At 39.6% G+C, this 22948-nt stretch overlaps 1 protein-coding gene and 1 long non-coding RNA gene across 16 annotated transcripts in view; one reads left to right on the forward strand and one right to left on the reverse strand.

Annotated features, from left to right (window-relative positions):
• Window positions 1-22948, forward strand: part of LOC311437469 — a 317804-nt gene that overhangs the window by 122314 nt on the left and 172542 nt on the right. For both annotated transcript variants that reach the window (XR_014693484.1, XR_014693485.1), the window contains exon 4: window positions 3369-3502. This is a non-coding gene — a long non-coding RNA (uncharacterized lncRNA). The remainder of the gene's footprint in view (window positions 1-3368; window positions 3503-22948) is intronic.
• Window positions 1-22948, reverse strand: part of ANO5 (anoctamin 5) — a 54090-nt gene that overhangs the window by 24381 nt on the left and 6761 nt on the right. The window contains exons 2-6 of one of the 14 annotated variants that reach the window (XM_084520779.1): window positions 20534-20578; window positions 17808-17878; window positions 12048-12095; window positions 6761-6805; window positions 5567-5680 (exon numbers count right to left, since the gene is read on the reverse strand). In XM_084520779.1, coding sequence (XP_084376905.1) covers window positions 5567-5680; window positions 6761-6805; window positions 12048-12095; window positions 17808-17878; window positions 20534-20578 — 323 coding nt within the window. Of the gene's footprint in view, window positions 1-5566; window positions 5681-6760; window positions 6806-12047; window positions 12099-17807; window positions 17879-20533; window positions 20579-22948 lie in introns of all 14 variants that reach the window. The other 13 variants (XM_084520773.1, XM_084520782.1, XM_084520780.1 and 10 more) reach the window with 13 other exon arrangements.

Genomic DNA, 22948 nt, shown 5'->3' on the forward strand with positions numbered 1-22948 from the left:
GAATGGGAAAAACTGTATAAAAAGAAAAATCCTGGAAGCGTTTGAGAAGACTGCTCTGTTATTGTTTACAGTGACATCTCGCCACCAGTTTAATGACCCTATCCGGTGCAAATGTTCAGGTACCCATCACAGACCATTCAAGCAGTATGCCTCATCAACTATTTAGCTGTAAAACTAGATAGGAGTACAAAATCACCACGTGTAAGCCCACATGTGCTTAGTCTGTATAAAATCAGCATGGACTTGAAGCAGAGATAAGGAAACCTGCCTGTGGCAGTGCATGATAGGTGCATGACCTCTGTGAGTCTGGTGCCGAGGTATCCTGCTTCAACTCTGCTTCTTTGCCAAGTAATCCCTAGGCAGTGTCTTTAGGCAAGATCTCTTTCGCCTCCTTCTCTGCAGAACTTTTGCTCCTATTGGGAGACTGAATTAATTTCCTTTTAATTACATAACATTTGCTGAAGAACTGCCAGAACAACCACAAGTCATACTAAATATTGAGCTGTAGCCTCATTAGAAAGCACTAGCTAGACAACCAATTGATTTCTAGCTAAAACCTGCAGTGATGTGTGACACGTTCTCTACCATAGCCTTATACAACACACACCAAGAAGGAAAAAAACCAAAGTCTTCAGGCCGTTTTATGTTGCTGTGTTTCTGTGAGAAGCAAGCTGACCTAGTTACATCAGAGTTTGCATGAACTATTCAGATTAATGAATACAGACTGAAGAACAGGTTTAATGGCCCTCAGATCTATGCTAAAATGTGTTGCTGTATCTACTGTGTTACTGGCATTGCATTTTAACCTCTAACATCCGATTTTGCCAAATATCATTAGTTATTAAATTAGACACTAACGTAGATGAACTCTGGAATCATGGTGAATCCTGAGGCGTACTGAGGCAAACACAATTCCGTGTATTTCTTTTAATTAATCTATCCCACAAACCTGCCTATGTGTACCTGTATTAACACCAAAGAACATGTTTGCTGACCTGCTGATCTAAGAGAAAACAATACAACTAGCAAGTGATTTATAATTACATTCAGAAGTGGTATATAAAAGCTGACATTCAAGCCTCGTATCCAAAGCTATGTGCTGTCCTGGCTTACATTTTCTCCAAACAAAGCACACTGCCATGCATTCTTGCCCTGGTATATGTTGGAGGAGATCCAAGCCCAGGGGTTCTGTGCTACCAGATGCTCACCAGTCAGCTCCTCCTTGATCTGTGCAGCCCAGCAATAGACAGAGCCAAAGGGTATGGCCCTGATTACTGAATTCTTCTTACTATTTATTTAGGATGATAAACTGAACTGCTCCAAAAGAAATTACGTTTTTTACCACCTTGCTCTCTTCTCATAAGCCACCTTCTCTGAAAGACGTGAATATACTGTACTTTGCAGCCACTTGAAACAGCCATCTTTAAAAGCAAATCAATCTGCTAGAAAAACAAACAAAACTAAAACATTACTCCCCTTTCCTGTCAAATGCTGTATTTCTTCATATTGCTATGAAAGGCTTACATTGGACAAAATGTACTCTTGGCCCTGTGCCACTTTGTGTTTTTAATATATACACAAAACAATCGTAAGCTCGCTCCCTCAACCCTAAAAAGCCACACTCGGGACACATTCTTGGGATTCCACTACAGACCCTGCCCTGCTGTCACAGGGGGTTGATGGAAGATAATCCCATGATTAGGCCACTGATAGTGGGCTCATTCCCCTCCCCACATTTTGTTTAAATACAGTTCTTAAACCTCCCAGAAGCATCTGCAAAAGGCAGAAACCACATTTTCTGAGACCACTGTGGCCCACAAAGGATAGCGGGGGATACAGCCTTCACCTCTCCCAGCACGCTGTGGCTAACCCCCAGGCTGCTACAGGATGACTTTGCCTTAATGCATGCTTCAGCAGAATGAACCCTCCTGATAAGATTAACAAAGCAAGATCCGAAGTCCACCAGCACTAATATGCCCAGTGCAGATGCATCACTGGATAATTAGCTACTCAAGATATGTAGACAACTGTTCCAGATCTGTTCCTTGGTAACAATGCCGCTATTGCAAGTAAAAAAAATAAATAAATCACTAAACAGAAAAATAACCCTTTCAAAGTATTCAACACATTGCTTAGTCAAACCCCTGCCTCCCTCCTTACTCTTCCCCTCCCTTCAGGCAGGCAACGCCAGCCTTACAAAAGCATGTCAGGATGCTCGGCCTTCTGACCACAGCCTCACGTAGGGCACTGGGAAACAACTACCACCTGCAGGAACAGCCACACGCTGCAAAGCACCCGTGAATTCTGCACCCAGTTGCACCGGGCTTTTGCCAGCTCACACCCAAACGGGCTGCATAGGGAGCAGCCCGCACCTCAGCCTGCTGAAGCTGCTGGCTCCCTGGCTTTGGGCTACCTGGTGTCAGAGCAGCTCCTGCTTTCTCCCAGAGATGCTGAAAAGCTGGAGAGGTCTAGATAATGTCTCTTTGTGTCTCCGTGTCCCACAGGGACAGGTGGAGTTGGCTTCCAGTAAAAACAGAAAGCAACAATTATTCTGCCCAGAGATCCCAAAGTCTCAGTGCTTTGTTTTTTTTTTTTTTTTTTTTTGTGTGTGTGTGTGAAGAAATGCGCGTATAGGCAATAAAGATCATGCCTAGCCCTACCTGAATAGTTTCTTAAACATGTTTTTAAAAAATTATTCATTTTTCCATATTCTCATATATTTCATATACAGATAAAATACAATACTGCTGTCTCCTAGAGGTTTTAAAGAAAATACAACTGCTGTCTCACAAAAATGTAATCTTCATTTTTGTTTACAGAGACCTTGCATTTAGGATTTATTCCTGTAGCTTACAGAAGGCAAATTCAAAACAGAGTTTAAGCTGGAGAGGTTCTGGGGAACATCAAATAAGTTAATGCATTTGTTCTGCATGAAGCTAAGGGAGAAGATGAACAGACCGCCTCTTACATCTGTATCAGAGCCATGGGCAAGCACACAAAGAAGTTTTTCATTCCTCTCTTAGAAATGCAGAATAAAGCTGTTTCCTCGAGACAAGGAAACAAAACCCTTTGTCACAACTGTTATTCTCTTCCTGTAAACATTTCTATTCTAAGCTCTTAGATTTTGCTGTATCATTGTACTACAGTAGAAGAAAAGCACGTTTCTTTCCAGCAACAACCGTACAACCACAAGTCCAGTATCAAGCAAATTCCAAAGGCTGCACTGCGTCAATATTTGGATTTTGTTCCAACAAATACAACAGCACAGTACTTCTGAGCTGACATGTCTATATTAAGTTACTGGCATATTCGTTGTATCAAGGCCTATGCTGAGCATAAAAATAGAGTAAATTTCACTTTCTCTGCAGATTCTCAAGAACTACATGAGAACTGATATGCCGTAACACCGACATCTCCACACCTGCCCAGTCTGGGAGCACAGAGCTAACCTGCAGAGCCACAAAACCAAGGCCTTCTTTCATGGTGCTGTCGACTCCTGCTGGTAAGAGATGTATACAGAATGAAATCTCACAAAACTTCATGTAGGTGTACTACTCTCCTCCAAGACAGATGCTTCTTCATAACTAAAAGCATTTTTATGTCCAAGAGGAACCACAACGTTATCTTGGTTTTCCCCCCTCCACGTCAATCCTTCAGTAAATAATGACACCCAGGTACATGGTCTCTCGTCTGGCTATGATTCCATTTTCCTTCCAACTTGAAATATTACCTAAATAGCCTCCATTTCTTCCCATGTTTTATTGGAGTATGACTAATGGAAAATGTTTATTTTAAGAATTGCTTTCACATATTTTGCATGGATATATTTTTCCTCTCTACGCTGACTGGCCTCCTCTCCCTTCTTTTTAAAATGCATTTTGTTTTATGGTAGAAAAATAAATTAGCTAGGATTACAGCCCGACAAAGCCTGATAAAGCAGCAGGGTGAGTTTAAAAAAAGCACGCCTTTGTATAAACCTAGGATGCCACAGCTATAATGTAACACTGGTCTCCCAAGCAAGTCTCCCAACACGAGTAACTGAAGGTGGCAGACAGAGAGATGCCCAAGCAGGGAAAGGCATCAAACAGCTGATGACAGAGATTCTTGATTTTTCACGGTAACAGGAGTAAGAGGCAGGGGCTGTGTTCTACACTAGATCATATTTGCATACAAGTACAGGCAGCCTAAGTCTTGAACGAAAGCAGTATTTCCTCCATAAAGGAAGCAGTAAGCATTTATTTATTTATTTATTACCAGCCCAATCTTGCACGTTTTGTTCAAAGGAAATTATCATTTTTAATTATGAAACACTTTAATATGACAAGATATAGATGAAAAACATTCTTTACTTCACAGACCTTCAGTTTTGCTTCTGATTCTGTCCTAAGCTTTACTATAATTTATTTTCTTCAGAAAGCCCTATCTTTCAGAATAATGCGATTACGTGAGAATGGCTTTTTGGTTGTGGTTTGCTTCCCTCCCCCTTTCTTTTCTAGAGCAAACTTTGGAAACATCTATTAGAGAGTAGTGTGCAAACATAACCCTTTCTGGCTCAGAAAACCCGCAGCAAATAACAAGGAAACAAACTCATTAAAAACCCTGCCTTTTTTTTTTTTTTTTTTTTTTTTTTTAAAATGTTATGCTGTATGTAAGTTTATTATTTGTCCTGACCGCATCTTGTAGTACTGGATTTTTAAATAGCTTGAATTCAAGTATTGCTCAAATGTCAGTAAAAGCAAGGAACTAACACATCATTTATTGATTCCGTCCACCCAACTGTTACCATTCAGGCAACTGGGTCTTGCTGACAAGTTCAAGGATGATCACTAATTGGAACTTCAGAGGGGAGCCCAAACTTGCTTGTTACTTAGGAGGTGGTTATGCTGTGCTTTGTTCCACAGAAGGTCTCTTGTCAAAGACATTTCAAATATTTTACTAAAACAATGAGGATATATGTAGAGACAAACCAAACACAGGCAAAAGCTCAAAGAGGAGATCCTGCACTTGTTTTACGCAGAGTAACAAAAAAATTTTTTCAGTTCTTAAAAGGAAAATTACACGGATACTTACATGGACCTAGTTTTTTGTTAACTGAAGGCAAGGGTGAATAATCAAAACACAGCCCATTTGTATAAAATATATAAACAATGTTATCATTACTTCTCGTTTGGATAATGCTTTATTAAGAAGAAACTTCCCTTCATTTAACATTGTTTACAGATACAGTTCCACCAAAGCCTCAGTTTTTATTAGACTGTTAAATGAAGAAAGCAAAATCATTTGCGTTACTTGGCATTAAGCTGATTGTTTGATATACTGAGCAGCCTTAATCAATGGTGAGTGATCAATTCAGGAAATAAGGCCTCCAAAAATCTAGTAAAGTTGAGTCTCAATGCACAACAGTAAATTGCACAAATTTCTATACACAGAACAGCTTTTTCAGCCTCTGTAAAATGTTTTTACAAAGTTCAATTCCAGCTGAGTGTACTAATGTGAAAAACTTTGCAATTTGATACTCAGGTTAGGATAGATAAGAATCAGGAACATCTCAGAAAAGCAAACTTACCAGCTTTTTTTCCCATTCTTTATTAAGATCATCCACATAGGAGAGAACAAAATCAATTCTCCTGACTCCATCCCTGAAGAAAATTGAATCTTTGCTTTGATGTCTTTTATCAATCTGTGGAAGATATAGGTATATAATTAAAAATCAAGTATTGCTGTTGCTCTAAAATAACAGAGGACAAAGTAGTTTTCTCAAATTGCCTCCATTTTTCCGTTTCTTCATAGCTCAAGGTACACTCGGTCAAGTTTTAACAAGGCCTATATGCAGCTAAAATCATTTCCAAATTAACTGCCTGTATCCACAAATACCGCACGTATATGACTGGTTTGAAGGATAAATATTGTATATGTTAGTGTAGCCAGTGAGCTGCTATCGTTTATTCTTTCACAGTTTTTAGGAAGTGTCACAAATGATCACGACAAGTAATTGCTTCTGCTGTTAGTAGGAACACCACTCTAGACCAAAGCAACCTAGTTCAGGGTGTCCTAGGGCACAGTTCATCAACTTGAAGCAGGTGGCAAAAAGTAAGCTCCATGCATTTTCTTCTACATAACACAATTCAAAAAGTCAACCGCCACAGAGAAATATGTCCCAGCAAGGATCACATACAAAAATAGCACACAAACAATACAGGGGTTACATTTCAAAACTGAGGAAAAAATAAGATAATAAAATGCATCAATGCAACAGGAAAATTAATATTCTAACAGATCAATTAAACTTCATGTTTTCATTCATATCAGCATGCCAGAATATTGGTTTAATAAGATGATCTTTTCTGATGAGTAAGCTACAACAATTAATATTAAGCAAATAAAGACTATTGTCTCTCTCTAGAGGTTCATATAGCAAAGCTCTAGAAGCTAGTATCCTGGACTAAATTTGACTTCATGCTAAAGAAGCTTTGTTTTTTTTGTTGTTAGACCACATCCATCAGCAAATCGACATTTAGTAATAAAGGACCAAATCGGGTTTTCATTTTATTTGAGTAGGAGCCAAAAAGAGTAATTCAGGGAAATATGTCTCTGTCTGCTCCTTCTTAAATCATATCAAGATGCATGTGAAAAAGTTCTCTTAAAAAGCACAAAATATTTGCGACTGTGAACTCCCAGTTAACAGAAGACATCACACAGTGAAGCATGTTATTACTGCAGCCATCCAAGCCACTTGCAGTATCATTCATCACTGTTTTACCCTGAGACGTCGCTTCAGGAACAGATTATATCTCCTTCCACTCTGCTGGAATAACCAACAAGTAGTTAGTAAGCACATCACTCCTCTCTAAGACCCCAACTGGAGCTGCTTCCAGCGGTACCCCCTGCCTCAAGTTAGTGAGAAGGCTGTGGCCTTGAGCAAGCCAGAAGAAGCCTCCAGGTACTAGAAAAAGCACAACCACCCACAAACAGGATGGCCATGGATTTATTTATTTATTTATTTATTAAAGGGAGAACTGTGCTGGCATTCATTTTGAAAACAAACTCAAGTGCTTCAAAGTAGTAATTCTGAAAATGGTAATTGCCATTATTTGGACATTTAAGCATATTTTAAAAGACCAGTAAGAAAGTTTCTTTGAATGTAATGCAAAGGTAAAAGCTCCGGCTAATGAATGGAGCACACATGTTGCTATTACAACGATGCATTTGGAAGCAAAAATGCATTCTGGAGAATTCACGTATTTCTGATGCTATACCAGTCTTTTGGGAGCTACGAAGCTCTTCACTGCAAGTCAGAGTAACACAGACAGCTAAAATAAATTATTTCTTGAAAACGCCACAATCCTCTGCTTTCTCTCTTTAGCAATTCTTCTGTTGTTTTTTGTTTGTTTCTCTTTTTTTTTTTTTTCTTCCCCTTGAGAAATATTTACAGCAGACCAATTAAGACAGGCTACTTCCTAAGAACTGAAATCAGGACAGCTACCTCTGAAAATGCTTTTGCTTCCAAATGCAGCACACAATGATGCAAGACTAAGATGCTCACAAAAATCACGGAATCCAATAAAAGAACAGCATTTTCTGTTGTGTGCTTACACTTTTGTCTGTAAAAAATAAGTGACTATAACTTGCAGCTGTTTAGATTAACCTGATTAGTGCATAAAGCCACACTGAAACCTAAACAGTATTACCAGTACTTCCATTATTCAATATTACTGAACCCTAAACTACATTCTAGTGATGTGTAAGGGAATCATCATAATAATCAGGCTACCTCAACCACCAATGTATAAAGGCAGAGGGATGCTCACACAGACTTTGTCCTAGCAAACAACAAAGCCATATATGCTAAAATAAAATCAATAAAAATAATATGCTTCAAAAAAGCTCCTGCCAAATAAATGTCTCAAATTCTTTGGGGAGCATAGTTGTAATTAGGTCATTCCACAAAACTGGAGTTATATTTTATCTTTAGTGCCTTCAAATGTTGCTTATTTTCCAAGATGTATCAGAGCCCAGCTTGGTCATTAGCCATTTCAGAAGGTGCAGTAGTCAGCCTTGGATCTGCTTTGAGAACAGCAACTAAGCAGTTCTCTCCTTCTTTACACAGAATTATTTATCATGGATAATGACAAGCCTACCTATTAAGCCCATAAATTATTCCTTTCCATTTTGCTACATTTGGATTTCACAAGGAAAAAAAGATCAGTCTTATATGCTCGTGCTATGCTGGGCATAAACGTGCACTTATAGGGCTGAAATACCTGAAATGCTGATAATATGCATTGGTTGTATTTGTGAATCATAAAACATTATGAATGACTACATCTTACTTCTGAGCAGCTCTTTTCAGAGCTGTGTTCAAACTAAGTCATCTTGGACAACCTCCAGTTATTAAGTTACACCTCATCATAGCTGATAGTCTGTGATGTGCATCTTCTGTAATACCAGTAGCAAAATGAATGGTTCTCAGCGCAATACAGACAGCAAGCAGAAGCTTCTGAATAATTGAATAATACCCAATGAGGAATTGCAGGAAAAAAAAATGAAGCTAGTCTCCTCTCAGAGGCATATGGTGAAAAACACAAGAGGCAACAGCCGCAAGTTGCAACAAGGAAAATTCCCACTGGATTTGAGGGAGTGGCTGAGCAGGAACAAGTACAACAGGTTGCCCAAAGAGACTGCGTCATCTCCATCCTCAGCGATAGCACACCGTGACCAAGCAAGGCCCCAGCTGAGCAACCCGATCCAAATTTCAAGTCCTTGCCTTGAGTGGGAGGTTGGCCAAGGAGACCTCCAGAGCTCCCTTCCAACCTAAGTCATTGACTCTAGAAATCGTTACTGACAGTGTCCAGCATTTACCAGTACTTCCAGAAGATGAATAAAACCAGATTAATAAAGCAGATTTACAAGAACTACTCATTTTCCTGTAGGAACTTTTCAATTTTAATAGTCTAATAATCTCTGTAAGAGCTAAGTGTCTCCAGAGCATCTGGAGAGATCAACTAATTGAACACTGTAACAGTCTAGCACGAAGAGCTTATTTTTCTTTTCACATAACTACCTAAGTACAAATTAACTGGATACACATGGAATTACATTAATATTAATAGTTGTTCCCAGAATTGTTAACTTCCATCTAGACATCTGTCCGCGGTTGGTGCGTTGGACCATGTTTAACCAACCAACCACCCACGTAACCGGACTGCAGTCCTGGCATTAGGCAAACTGCAGCCCCGCAGCAGGAACTCCTGACTCAGACAGGAGAGGTTGCCGGAAAGATTAAAACGTCAGCAGGGAAACAAAGAAAGCATAGCTCAAGACAAAAATATCACATTGACTTCTGCCCAAATGGATTTGGGTAGAGTGTATAAATGCCAGCAGGCAGTCATGCTCTGAACTTAAATCCATTAAAACTTCTGCACATATTAAATACTGTCCAAATACTTAACGAATAAGCCTTGGCCATCTCCCTCCCACAGGTGGTTCAAATAGTCTTCTGCAGGTCCAAAGCAAACAAGGCAGCCACCACTAACAGCAGAGGGGGAAGCAAGCTGCTGGATGCGGCGTCAGCCACTGAAACCTTAACAGAAAGTGCTTCAGAGAAACAACTTGGGATTGAAACTGAGTGAGAGACTGTAGTAAATATTTCCTTAGCCTTACTCACCTACCCAAACACACAGGTACCTGACCTTGGTTAATACAGTCATCTTTCCTTCAATACTCTCATGTTTTTATAGTAGCTGGAAAAGCAAATGTATTTTCAGGTGCCTTTATACCAGGCATGAATGATTTCATCCCACGTATTTACACAGGATTCAGAAGGATTTCTATTTCTGGTCATCCACATAAGAAATGTATGTCCTTACACACTGCTAGGCTTACTCTCTGCTTTTATGGAGTTTCCTCCAAATACGCCCCACTACTAAATATCCCAGCCCTCTTGTTGTCTGTACTTCAAAGATGGAGGAACTCTGCTTAGAGCGATGCTGTTGAGATTAACCTGTCAGAAAACTGCAGCTTTCTTTGGGGCCTACATGTACACTGAGAAATGCACTTCCCAAACAATCTCCTGTTTCCTATTTCATAAAGGTCCAACCCTGCAGCATTGGGGCTGGAGGTTCAGGGGTCAGCTTCTTTCATCACCTTCTGCTTTTTGTATCTCAGAGTTGAAAGATCATTTAGAGCAGTCATTTCAGTAATAAAGTGGTAACCAGCATTAATCCAAGACATGCAGCACAATGAACTATCTCTGGCTATGAGTAATGGGCATTCTAAGCAATTATGTCAATAATATCCCCATCAGCACAGCTAGCAGTTGTATAACTGTACTTTATCAGAGAAGAAAGCTTCCTGAGATTACAAGGAAAACCAAAGCAAGCAATATTTTGCTTGCTTACAAGCTTCAGTTTACAAAGTAAATGTATATTTAACCTCAGATAATCATGCACACAATCAGTTTTTATTGCAGACATCGTAACAAACCAGTATGACTACATTATATAGCAATTAGGCAATTCATAAATTAACAACCCACTGCAGGAAAAAAAATTCAGAATACTGAAAAAAAAAATCACAAAAACATAAGGGAATGAAATGTGAACCAAAATACAATAAAAAGCTCTAGACCTGGAAGGGCAAGCAACAATCTGTGGCTTAAAAACAAAATTAACACGCTCATTCCTACTGCAAGCTGAATATTCGTGTACCACAGCCCTTTCCATGGCAGCAAACATGCTGACAGCTCCAGGAGAAACATCCTGAGTAACGTCCTGCTGTTCAAAACATACCTGTTCGATAGAAGTCCATTTTGAAGAGCAAAAAAGCTCCTGTAAATGCATTTACATGACATATGCAAATACACAGGCACTCTAGCGAAAATCAAAAAAAAAAAAAAAAGCAAATTCCTCTGCAGTTCGTGCACAGTGAACTCAGCTGCTGTCAGACCAGAGAGGCACTCGGCATGAAGTTCTCTTCCATCTTCTTCTTTGGAGGAATCGAGGTAGCTGCAGCACTCACCACTTCCAAGGAGTGCCTTAACAACATGCTCAACACCATTTCCAGTTATGCTTGGTGCAGGCTACACAGCTTCATTCAAAACCATAACCTTTGCCACCAAAAGAAGCCAAAAAAGCCCCACCTACTTCGGGGAGCTATTTTTGCACCTTTGGCACATTTGTCTCTCAATTTTGAGCTACAATAAAACCTGAAGGCTCAAAAACATGCATTTCAAAGCAGTTTAAGACACTTGAGATGTTTACACTGAAATCTGAATATGCAGTAAAAGCCTTTCTGCACAAAAGAACAAATGAAACAAGAATAGAACAAAGAAAAATAAAAAGTATGCCAAGAGAGCATGTGTTAATGTAAGACACCAGAACCCAATGTAAGCAAGCAATCTGAATACACCTCAGCATGTACTTCTCCAGTTATGTTAAATGAGTTAATTTTTTTCTCCATAAAATAGCGGAGATTTCAAGTTTTCCGACATATTTGTTAATCTCTACAATTATCATCTCTGAGAATTTCAATAAAAGGATATTATGGGCCTTTCCTTATTATTTTTACTACAATAAGAAAAATATTCAACATTTCAAATGATGCCAGTGTTGGTTAAAACACATTCAAGTATCATGCTGACTGAAAGCCCTGCAGATTATCATCATAAAAAAGGGATCTCCCATTGTTAGTCACACCATAGTCAGAAAACCCTATATCCCATAAACCCAAAACAATAGTAAAAAAAGCAAACTTTCCAGTTTTCTCCACCAATAATTAACTTTTCAATTTTGTTTCTTATTCACCATTTGAACCCTTTTAATTACCTTGAATTTCTCAATTAAGCCATCACATTACGCGCTCATGGAGCCATTGCCTAGGAATAGGCTCAAAAGCCCCATTCATTTTCACATGCTAGGAAAGCAATTCTTTTTCAAAGGATGGCTTCCTGGAAACTGGAAAATTTTTTAGTGAGGGACTTCTTGGCATATGGTAATAGAGGACGCCACACAAATTCATGCAAGGAAGCATGAATGTTTCTTACTGCTTACCACTTGACGATCAGGGATGAGTAAAGTAGTCTCAGTGCTGCTTAGACCCTGCTGCCAGTGGCATCACGGGAAAAACATAACGTTGTTAGCAATGATGCAAAGGATGCTTTAAAATAAAAGGCTATTTCAGGAAAAACTGTGTAGCTTTGGGTTGCTGCAAAGCTGTTCTGTGTGACTGCTGGATTTTCAGTCCAGTTGTTCAAAGTTTAAGCAGATCTCTACTTCCTCAGATCAACTGGGCCTCTAGCCTACTGCCATTGACTTTTACATGGCCAGTATTGATTTTAAAACATTAAGAATTACTTTTAATAAAAGCTATACAGTATTCCTCATCATGTCCATCATAAAAATTCAAGTCCATAAACAATTTGGCACAGACTGCAGTTCACAAACTGATAAACAAAAACTTCTAGCAATACTTATTTGAGCATCAGACCAAATGTACACAACAGACTTCTGCAATTGCATTCAGAACAAATATGATGCCTACTTATTCTTTCAACACAAACTGTACACCATGCACACACTGAACAAAAATGGATTCAAGTAGACAAATAATGAATCTCATAGCGTAGATAAGGCAAACATCTATCAGTAACCGTTCTGGTTATCCCTAGTGATCCTTGGGAGGACTTCAGCTTCCTTTTGATACACAGCCAGGCGAGGCCCCCCCGACTTGCACTGTACCAGACCCGTGTGCTCCTTTTTTCCCTGCCTGGGGGCCCGCAGGGTGCTGCCACGTCCCCTGGCCATGCTCCCCACGTGGGTTGGATGATGGGATTGCCAGCACCACAGAGGACTTGGCAAAGCAATTATCCTACAAAGAGATGGCCACGAGCTATCTGCGCTCCTGGCCCACGGCTATATAAATGCTCGAGCAAGGGATTTTGAGATCAGGCTTCACTACTGGAAAGAATAATGGTTTGTAGTGTCTAATTCTGTTAGTAAGTTCTCACACTGGTCTTTTGATTTGCTTCTGAAAAAAAAAAAAAAAAATCACAACAGACCGGTGTAAATGGTGCAAAGGGAAAGAAGGACTGTGTTGTGAAAGTGAGAGACTCCCTGAGACTCCCGACCTGCCCCTGTCCAAGCCAGCACCCATCCTCTGCTTTTCTTTCACTTCTCCTTCCTGCACACCCTCCGCTCACAGCTTCCCAGCTTGTGTGTGATCAGATGCAGGCGCAGGCTTTAGCCACCCACTGGCCCTAAGCTGCCCATGCTGCTTTACTCAAGGATAAGTCTTGGTAAACTGAAGTGCCAACAGAGCTGGAAGAGTCTAGCTAAAAACCCTCTGTATGTTCCTGTGCATTTTGTCAACTGCTTTTCTGTTAAACCAGGGAACTCATCTCGCTGTCAGTACAATTGTCTGAAATGAATTAACTGGAGTCATGGGGGTTAAGTGTTTGAAAACTGCTGCCAGTCAGCATACCTTTTCTTACGCATTCAAGTTGGTGTAGAGAGACCATTTTTCTGTTAAATGCCAAAATTTATGTACTGTACAACAGGGCTTCTACCTTGATAAAACATAGCCCTCAGAACGAGAGCTAAGCAGTGCTTTCAGAAACTCATAGTCCAACTTTGTTCAGATGAAAGCCAATAAGTAAAACACTTTGGCACTAGTGGTAGCAGTGTTCAGCTGGTCCTTCGTACTTCGCAATCCTCTCTCAGAAGGCTTTAGCATATTCTCTCCCAGATATTCCTCTGAATATGTTTTGTAGTTACACTTGAAAGAAGCCTTTTCATACGTCCAACTAGACTTGGAAACCAATTTGATCTGTTTCCACAATATTAATAATAGTGCTTCTTTTTTCTCTCTACTCAAAAATCCACTGGTCTGCATTGAAAACTGAACAAGAATGACAGAAATGTACATAGATGGTGGGATTTTTCCAGAACAAAAATCAACTCATTTTGAATAGACTAGAGAAGGTACAGTAGTACCTGCTGCTCTCAAGAAAAAAAAAAAATCCATGAGTCATACCATTTATCTTGGTAAAATACATTCCTTTAATACATTTGATGGAGTTATGCCAATTTACTTCTGCTAACTACCTGGTTTGAATAACAGCTGCTTGTTCTCAGGTCTTCTCATGATCAACTTACAATATAGAAAATACTGAGTAACAGAATTTTTAGTGAGCATTTTGTTGGTGTGAAATTAACAGAAAAGGTGAAAACTTAATATATAGCTGTGAACAAAGGACTTTAACTTCTTACAGCCAGACTGGGGCACAGCCCTACAGCTTCATGCAAAGTAGTGCAACCAACTGTGAGGGTGAGGAACTCAAGGTCCACGTGCATACACTGCACATATTTTAAGTGACTTTACACTAGGGAGTTGGAACAGCAGACAAATCATCTTCAGTGAACGCCTCTTACAGATCTCAATAAACTACAAACTATCTTGTGATTCAATCTCCCACAAAACATGCTATTAAACAGAATTGTCCCATAGTATACTCTCTCTCTTCATAAAGTACAGAGGAAAAACAGATTCTCAGTTTTGATTTCATTCATTTTCCAGTTTGCCTGAAAGGACTATAAGAGACATTTATGTCTTGAACAGGAACTCTATAAAGACTAATTCAGTAAATTCTACTTAGAGATTCAATTAGGACAGTCATCTATCCCTAACAGGAGTGGTTGTCTGAGTTACTGATTTCACAATGACATAATTGGAAGCAGTCTCCTTTGCAGTGCCTACATGAAAACATCCCTATCATGTCCCTTTTTTCCCCCTCTGCAGTCTGCTGAAATCTCCTTGCCTCCCATCATGACCAAGCACCTAGAAATGATTCATGCTGTGAAGCTTCTAATATGGAAGACTGTTGAACTTTAAGTGCTCCTGCTTCTTTTGGCCTCGTGGGAGATTGAGCAGAGCAGAAAAAAAGAGACTCGAGAAGCAGATGAAGGAAAAAAAAACACAACCATGCAGTAAAATTAGGAAAGCAGATTAAAGCACAAATGCCAATGTATGAGGAAGGACCAAAAGCATTGCTGACTGGAGATATGACTGTTTTTTGAGTCCTAAACTTCATCTGACTTTTCTATATGCGTTGGCAGGTTTCACAACAGACTGTTTTTCCCCTTTTTAAGTTTTACTTGCATAATTCCTTATGTACAGATTACTGTACAAACTGCAACAGATAAAAATATGCCACTGAACTATGAATGTTTTCTCTTTTCCGTATTTGAAGCTAGGTATCTTTTTGCCCTCTCCACTGCTAAACCAACATCAAGGCCTTAGCTTTTTCTTCCAACTGCTGAGCAGAAGTATACTGTTATTTCAAGTTACATTTTTGCTCTTCCAAAAGAAAAGACAATGCAAGCATACTCTAGCTGTGACCAGAATGTAATGTCAGGTAAATCTTTTCTCCATTAATCTTTTTATGAATCAATTCCGTTTCCGTTTTAAAAGGATTTAATTCCAGTGATTTTAAGACTTCAAGTGTTAATACTTCCCAGTTGAAAGGAATATAAAATTGAAGTCCATGGTTAAGTAACAAGACATTTACTCATCTGTCACCAGAGTAAATTTATAAAATAGAGAAATGCACTATTGGCTGAAACAAAAACAGAGCACATCCACCTGAGCTCTAAGGGGTCCTTGTGGAAAGAGGAGACAGCATGGGTTTTCTCACAGGCCAGGATTGATGACCCTACTCAACTCCTACTGGAATGCATTAAGGATGACAAAGACAGGCTATTAACAAACTGATGGAAAGGAAATTCTTCCAGTCTGTAGAGAAGAAAAGTGAAGTTGAGATGACATATCAAGATAAAGGATTAGCATTATAAGAAAAAAAAAAAAAAAAAAAAAAAACCAACAAGGCTATCTTACTGTTGGAATCAATTCATGGAAACACTTTAAGGATAGACTTCACCTGGATATGTAGGACATAAATCATCAGGAACTAAGCCTGTCATGGCAGATAAGAGCATGAAACTGGGCAAGAAGATTAAAAGCAACTGTGTAACTTTATGCCACATCAGTGCATAGAAAGCAAAAGTTTGGTAAATGAGACCGTGTTAAGGGACGTGGGGTAGGATGATGTGAAACACAGAGAAAGCGCTAACTTAAATGTAAGCAAGCATCAGATGGCCAACTGACCTGAAGAAACAAACTACCTAAAGCCAAGTATGCTGTCTCCTCTTAGAAGGGGAGTGTGGAAGAAAATTCAAGTCAACTGCTGAGATGCTAGGACACTTCTCTGTGATACTTAAGAACAAATTAAGAAAAAGTAATTGTGTAAGGAACTAAAAAAAGAGAAAAACGCATCATGATTTTACCAACAGGAGATTCTGAGTCAATAACCAGACCCATTTTTCATAAGGAGACTACCTCCTGAACAAGAAAACCCTGAAGACCAGAGCCTCCTTTCCTATGAATCATGAATGTTCCACCTTTCATAAAGGTTCAAATCCCATGCCCCTACACATAATGCTTCTCACACCCTTCCTCCCATGTTTCCTGTCTTTTCCCACATCCTAAGTCATGAAGTGAATTCTTTCAGGCCCTGGTGAAATACGTCATCTTCACCTAAACAGTGACACTCAACACGAACCCAGAATCAGCCCCAAACTGCTGCCTATCATAGTAAGATGATTCATACACTGTAACCTGAGATAGTGTCAGCCTGGGTTCAGTAAAGTAATTGATATTGTCTGCTCAAAACTTCTCCAGGAGAAAAAGATGTCCATCACAAACAATAGATGGAGAGGTACCAGGCTGAACACTCTAACAGTCCTTTAAGATGGAACTTGGTAGATTTATAAAAGCATCTGGATGATCGGGCTGCATGCGCTAGCAGACCTAAACATCTGTGTAATGTAAGAACTTGGAGTTTTGTCTTGACAGGATTGTCTCTAAATTTGCCTCTTAAAAGTATATGAGGAAATGTTTTATGCTTTCGCTGTTCAACAGAACTGTGTTTTGTCAACACTTGATTCAACAGTATAATTTCTGGGGAATGCTTTTAGCAAACATAAGACACCACATTTCAACAGAGCAGCTATTTCTATTCTTAGCTAAAAGTCTTCATATGTTCCTTAAGCATACAATAACAAAGAAGAAATCAGACAACAGAAATTAAAACACTAATTTCAAGATCATGTATTTTCACTATTCTTTTTAGATCCATTTCTTAACTGAAGAGTATCCGTACACCTGTACGTAAGATGCTGCGTACTTTATGTATTAAGCAATGAGTTACTGTGAAAAACAAGCAGCTGATGCTTTTTGGATTGCCCAACTTTTGGGTTGCATATCTTGCAAGGAAGAGGTATTCTTATAACCTTTCTAACTGGCCGTCTCATAAACAGCTGCATTATTTAAGAAGTACCTAGAGCACAGGAGTGTAAGAGTGCCTTGATTTCCTAGAAGCATAGCACATAGTATAAAACCAAGCGTTGGGGTTGTGGAAGGGTATTATGTTCTTCCAATTACCAAAACACTGCAATTTGTGATTCTTCTTTCAAGATTGACACTGGGAGCACTGTTAAGCCCCAGACTGTTCCACTACTGCTAGTCATATTGTGTTGCAGTCTCTTACAAGACTCAATGAGCAGCAGCATTACTTGTTTGCTTTTGCTCCTTCAAAACACTGGAGAAAGAAAAAAAAAACATGTACACGGATAAAAACGTACATATGAGAGAATCTAACAGCAGTATTATTTTCCACAACTAATTTCATCTTTCACAGTACTATTCCTCTCTCTTTTTACCAGCAGAGTGTTAATGCTACCTGTACTGTACCTTACCTCTGTGCTGCTTGGGACCTCTGATCCTGCAGTTGAAAGTGTTTCACATAAAGGTCCATTGCTTTCTTCCCCTAAAAAATATTCAAAGAAACATCCACATAAGTACATGCCTGTTAAAATACCCTTGTATTTCAAAGCGAAGAGAAACTTGAAGGCACGGAGCTATGAACAAGCAAAAGCAACAGTTGGAAAGTGATACTCAGCTGCATAAAACCTTCACAAATGATTTTTGAAGGAAAAAAGAACACCCTGAGACACAAGACACTCAGCCTGTACCAACTGGCTGTAACCTCACAGTCACACAAACTGTTCTAACTGTGACAAGCGAAATCCAGCTGAATCACGTATTTGAGAGGATAAAATTCTCTCTCGCCTCAAATGTCTTATGAGTTACTGTCTAAAGAGGATCCAACACTTGGAGCTTTGCTGCTTTGTTTCTCAAAGTTCTGTTATCTCTGGGGTTGTTTGCTAGAAACTGTTTTTTGCTTCTAAGGGATTAATGGTATGATGGTAAAGCTCATGATTAAAGATGCTCACGTAATGGAGATAATAATGATAGAATCAAGAATATCAACTTAAGTTACCAAACCTTCTTAAAAAAGTTCCTTAATTTTAACAGCAGCATTGAGCCCTGCCTTTCCCACAGAAAAGTCAGTCTGCCAAGGAGACTACTACTTAATGTTAACATGATAGAGGAAATTACACTGAGCATCTTTAAATACCTAAATCATATTGAGAGGTTGGCTGGGTTTGTGGCTCTGAACCTCCTCTGTCAACAGTTTCCTCTGGAGACCAATTCCGAGCCCATAAGCTCAGCTCCTGCTCTAAGCAGATTCTGTACACAACCATCTTTTTGCTGGTCAGACAGAGCAGTCATTTAAATAACTCCCCCGCCAATGGAAAAGGATAAGTGGTTTTGTAAACAGCTCATCACAGCCTACAGCAGGAATCTAATAAAGGTGCCTCTTTCTTCCAGAAAAGGATTTATCATGCTCCTCTCTCCATCAAAGAGCAAGGAACCATCAATGGGCATAGCTTGGACTGGACAGAATGCCACAGCTTACACCAGAGCACTTCCAGACAACTACAGTTACTTTACTCCTACAGATAACAGGAGCCCATTTTTTTTATTTATTTAAAAACAACAAAAAAGAGGCTGCAAATACTTCCTGTCAAAAATCATATCTATGCAGAATAAAAATCAGTTCTTCAAAAGTTTTTAATAAACTACAGAGATAAAGGGAAAAAAATGCTCTCAAGCTGTATGTAAGCTTGCTTAGAAATAATGGTCTTCATAACTTCACGTACATCTGATGCAATGAGAAACTGGGCAATGGAGTATAATGATACATAACAGCAGAAATATCTCAGTTATACTAAACCTACAGCTGTTGCATGCTATTTCATTAATAGAAAACATGCCTGCACAATCTGTGTTTGTAGGTATCTTGTAGTTTGAAAATATAAATCTTATTTAGACAAATGGAGAAAGGTGTTTGTATATGCTGACAGAAGTGTGGAGACCAACATTAAGCATGTGGAACTAACTAATTTAGGCTCATTTTTCTTACTCAAATTTATCATAAATGCTAAAGGGACTATGCTCCAAGATGGAACACCAAACGCAGAAAAGGCATTGAGAAGCAGCTTCAGCACAGAACTGAATTCAGGTTACCTCCCGAACAGCACATACATTCAATACAAGAGAAACACAAGGCACAAAATGGGAGAATATCATAATAAGAATACCAAAGTCTTTACTCAAAGGACAGCCACTGTCAAAATATCCAGAATAGGCTGCTTGAGAAACTGTTTCTGCAAGGATATCCCTGGAGAGAGGCTCTACCTTGATACAGGACTGGCTGTAAGCATATGCAAACTTGGCAGCTGCCTAGAACTGCTGAAACAAGAGAAAAGCAGCACCACCACGGCACTCCGATGGCTGCTTTGCCTATCACACAGGAAAGCAGGTTGGCTGCTGCAGCTTTGGCTGAAGGTAGCAAGCCCAGGGCCCGGAGGCAGACAGCCCAAGGGTTTTAGCACCCAACTTTCTGTGGCAGCAGGAGCCTGGCACCTCATCCCCAGAGCAGTGGCGTTCAATTTGCCAGTGATGCTGAGAGGGCTTGAACTGACTCTGCAGCCTACAACAGCTTTGGCAGTTGTATTTTCTGGATTATGATTTCTGTAGCTGTGAAAATTGAACCATGGGAACAAGCACGATTATGAGCTTTCCTGGGAAATGCTCTTCTAGTAGCATAGCTAATAAAGGTGTGAGAAGAAATCCTCTTGGTAGCTCTAATCCAGGGGAATAAAACTGAATTAATGCAGGTGCAGCACACAAGAAGGCAGAAAGAGAATGCAAAACATAAGCCAAGAAATACAACATACTTAAATGTTTGCTCCTTGAACAACATATAAGCAGGTTCCTAGACAGCAGTACAAGAAAATGCATGTCCATGTCATGTAGGAAGGTGTAAGGGAGCCGCAACCCAGAACCGCAACAAGCACTACGAACGCAGATGCCAGGCTAGCGCTTAGCCAAGAGGATAAGTAAAAACCGACTTGTAAATCCCACTGCAAAAAAAAATTAAAATGGCCTGTGTATGATATCAGCGACTCAAACTGAAGTCTGATTTCCAAGAGGTTCTTGGAATTTTAAAAACAAAAAAAAGCAACAGAGGGCACAAACAAAAGGAAGGAAGGCGGGACGCTGGCTAGTACAATACCTTCTGACTGCAACAGCTTGAACTTGGTGAGAACCGCAATGTCATCTTTAAAAGGAAAAAACACTTCAGTAAGAACCAAAAGCCTTTTTAAGAACAATCCACTTCTAACATGAATCCATTTAATGTGTCTCCTCCACCCTTTACAGTAAGGGCCCAATAACCAACCAACCAACCAAGCAGTGAAGAAGGCCTGTGACCTAGGCAGAAAGCACACAGCAGGCTCCTCTTGAAACCTCTGCATCTGCCCTTTTGTCCAGGCCCTTCATTGGGCAACAGAAGCAAGGATGTCAATTCCCCATATCGTCAGCAGGGAGGGCATTAATAGCTTCCCCTAGCCAAGAAAAGGCCTTTAAAACACAATCAAAAAACTGCATCCTCCTATCTAAAGGTGGAGTATAAAGATACATACTGATAAAAACCCCAATAAAACCAGCATCTTTAAGGGAACTGCCTTGTTCTTCGACACTCCATGCTCTACTTTATGTAAAAAGATCGAAAGCCATCAGCACACCAAGAGGAATGACATCTGCTAAATACACAGCCCTTCAAAATTCACTCGTACAAATTGTGGTCAGGACCCACATATTTTTTTTTTTTTGTTCAAAATTTATCAGAGAACCACGCGATGATTATCAAGATCTATTAAAATAGTTTCAATGTTCACTCAGATTACTGGCCCTTCATGGGCGTGCACGTCATATCTGAAGGAAATGCTGCCTTCCCTATGTTATTTTTGGTCTCCAACAGCCCTACAATTCTGCGCACAGCTATTTCTAATTCCTTAAACATATGCATCCTGGGAGTTGGACATGGCTGGAAATGAGTGAGCTTCCTATGCCTGTAATTTCGCAGTATTATTAACATATGCTATCCTGAACTATACCCGACCACAAGGGAATCTACTTATAAACTTTCAGTATGCCACCCTGAACAATTACAGACCACGTCTATGTCAATTACAGACCTGGATAATCAACAGTAATCCAAAACAGTTCACAGAAATCAACGTTCTGAACTGGATACTGGAGAATAGACTGGAGAATCCAACCATGACTGATTTGGCCTGTTAGGATAACTGTAGTCTGCTCCACACACACAGAAAAGTACTTTTACTAATGCAATCTTATTATTTCCACAAGCATGAAAAAAATGGCTCGGGGTGTAATGAACGGGTGAGTCATTCTGGAATAGTCCGAGTTTGTCCACAGCGCCTGAATCACTTCCTTTTCTCTACACAGCAAACCCAGCACTTTAGGGAAAATAATTAAAGCCATTTAATTCTGCATTTGAACCTATCGGTTAAACAAAGTAGTTTAATATGATTAGTATTTAGGAATCAAAAAGCTGTCCTTCAAAACTTGTCTGTTCATTCTGTGATGAAGGACAAAAAAGCCTTAATGGTCTGGACACTGACATGCTTACAATTTCTCAAAGGTACCACTGTATCCACAAATTAGGGAAGCAAGCAATCTGTTCAAGTACAACTGCAAGTCTAAGACCAGACAAATGGATGAAAGACTGGATGCTCAACTGACCTAACCTTCTGCGACCGTATGATAGGATGTGGGAAGTTCTCTTTGATTATACTGCTAATATCGATTTTATAAAACTAAAAATTAATGTGACCCCAAGGAAAATAAACAGTTATTTACCCTTACCAAATAGTGAAGGAAAACTTTATTTCTGGATATCCTGAAGATACCATCTTAATAAAGCCCTGCCATTATTCAATATGTCTGCCTGTCTGATGGGACAAGAGGAATCAATTTAAAAACATGATTACATATTGCTAAATCAATACCTTATTTATGGCACCATGTCCTGTGCTCCCACAGGATCGCCGTGGGATTAGTGCTGTAATGGTCGACTAGGACGTACTCTGACTGATTTCTGCTCTCAGGGAGTCTGATTCAGCAATGAATCACTAACAAAAATGCATACTGAAGAATACTGCTCTGAAATAACATCATCTATTCCACATAAGCTTTATAATGATTATTCTAAGTCTATCTCTCAGAAATTCTATATCTCAGAAAAGCATGGCTTTAAAATAACTTATTAACTAAATTTATGCGTATATTGACCAAATCCACCCTATTGACACGACACAGCCCAGCTGTGCAGTGAAGCAAGACTCGCTGCACCCTGCTCGCCTGGGATCACACGCTGGAGGGGAATCACAGCACAACCCAACTAGACTCCCCAGCTCGATGACTGCGTTGCCTGGGGGAAATGAGGTCCCACCTAGTCTGCTGGCTCCTGAGCAAGTTAAATAAACACTGTTACTTCACCTGGCATCATCCAAAGATTAACAACTGCACTCCTGAGCCAAAGATTCAATCTCAAGGTTATGCTTCAAGTACTTTATGCCCACTCAAGGCTGCTCCTTCAAATTTAAAACTATTCCTTAACAAT

Source organism: Aythya ferina (genome assembly GCF_964211825.1).
Source record: "Aythya ferina genome assembly, chromosome: 5".
Taxonomy (NCBI): domain Eukaryota; kingdom Metazoa; phylum Chordata; class Aves; order Anseriformes; family Anatidae; genus Aythya; species Aythya ferina.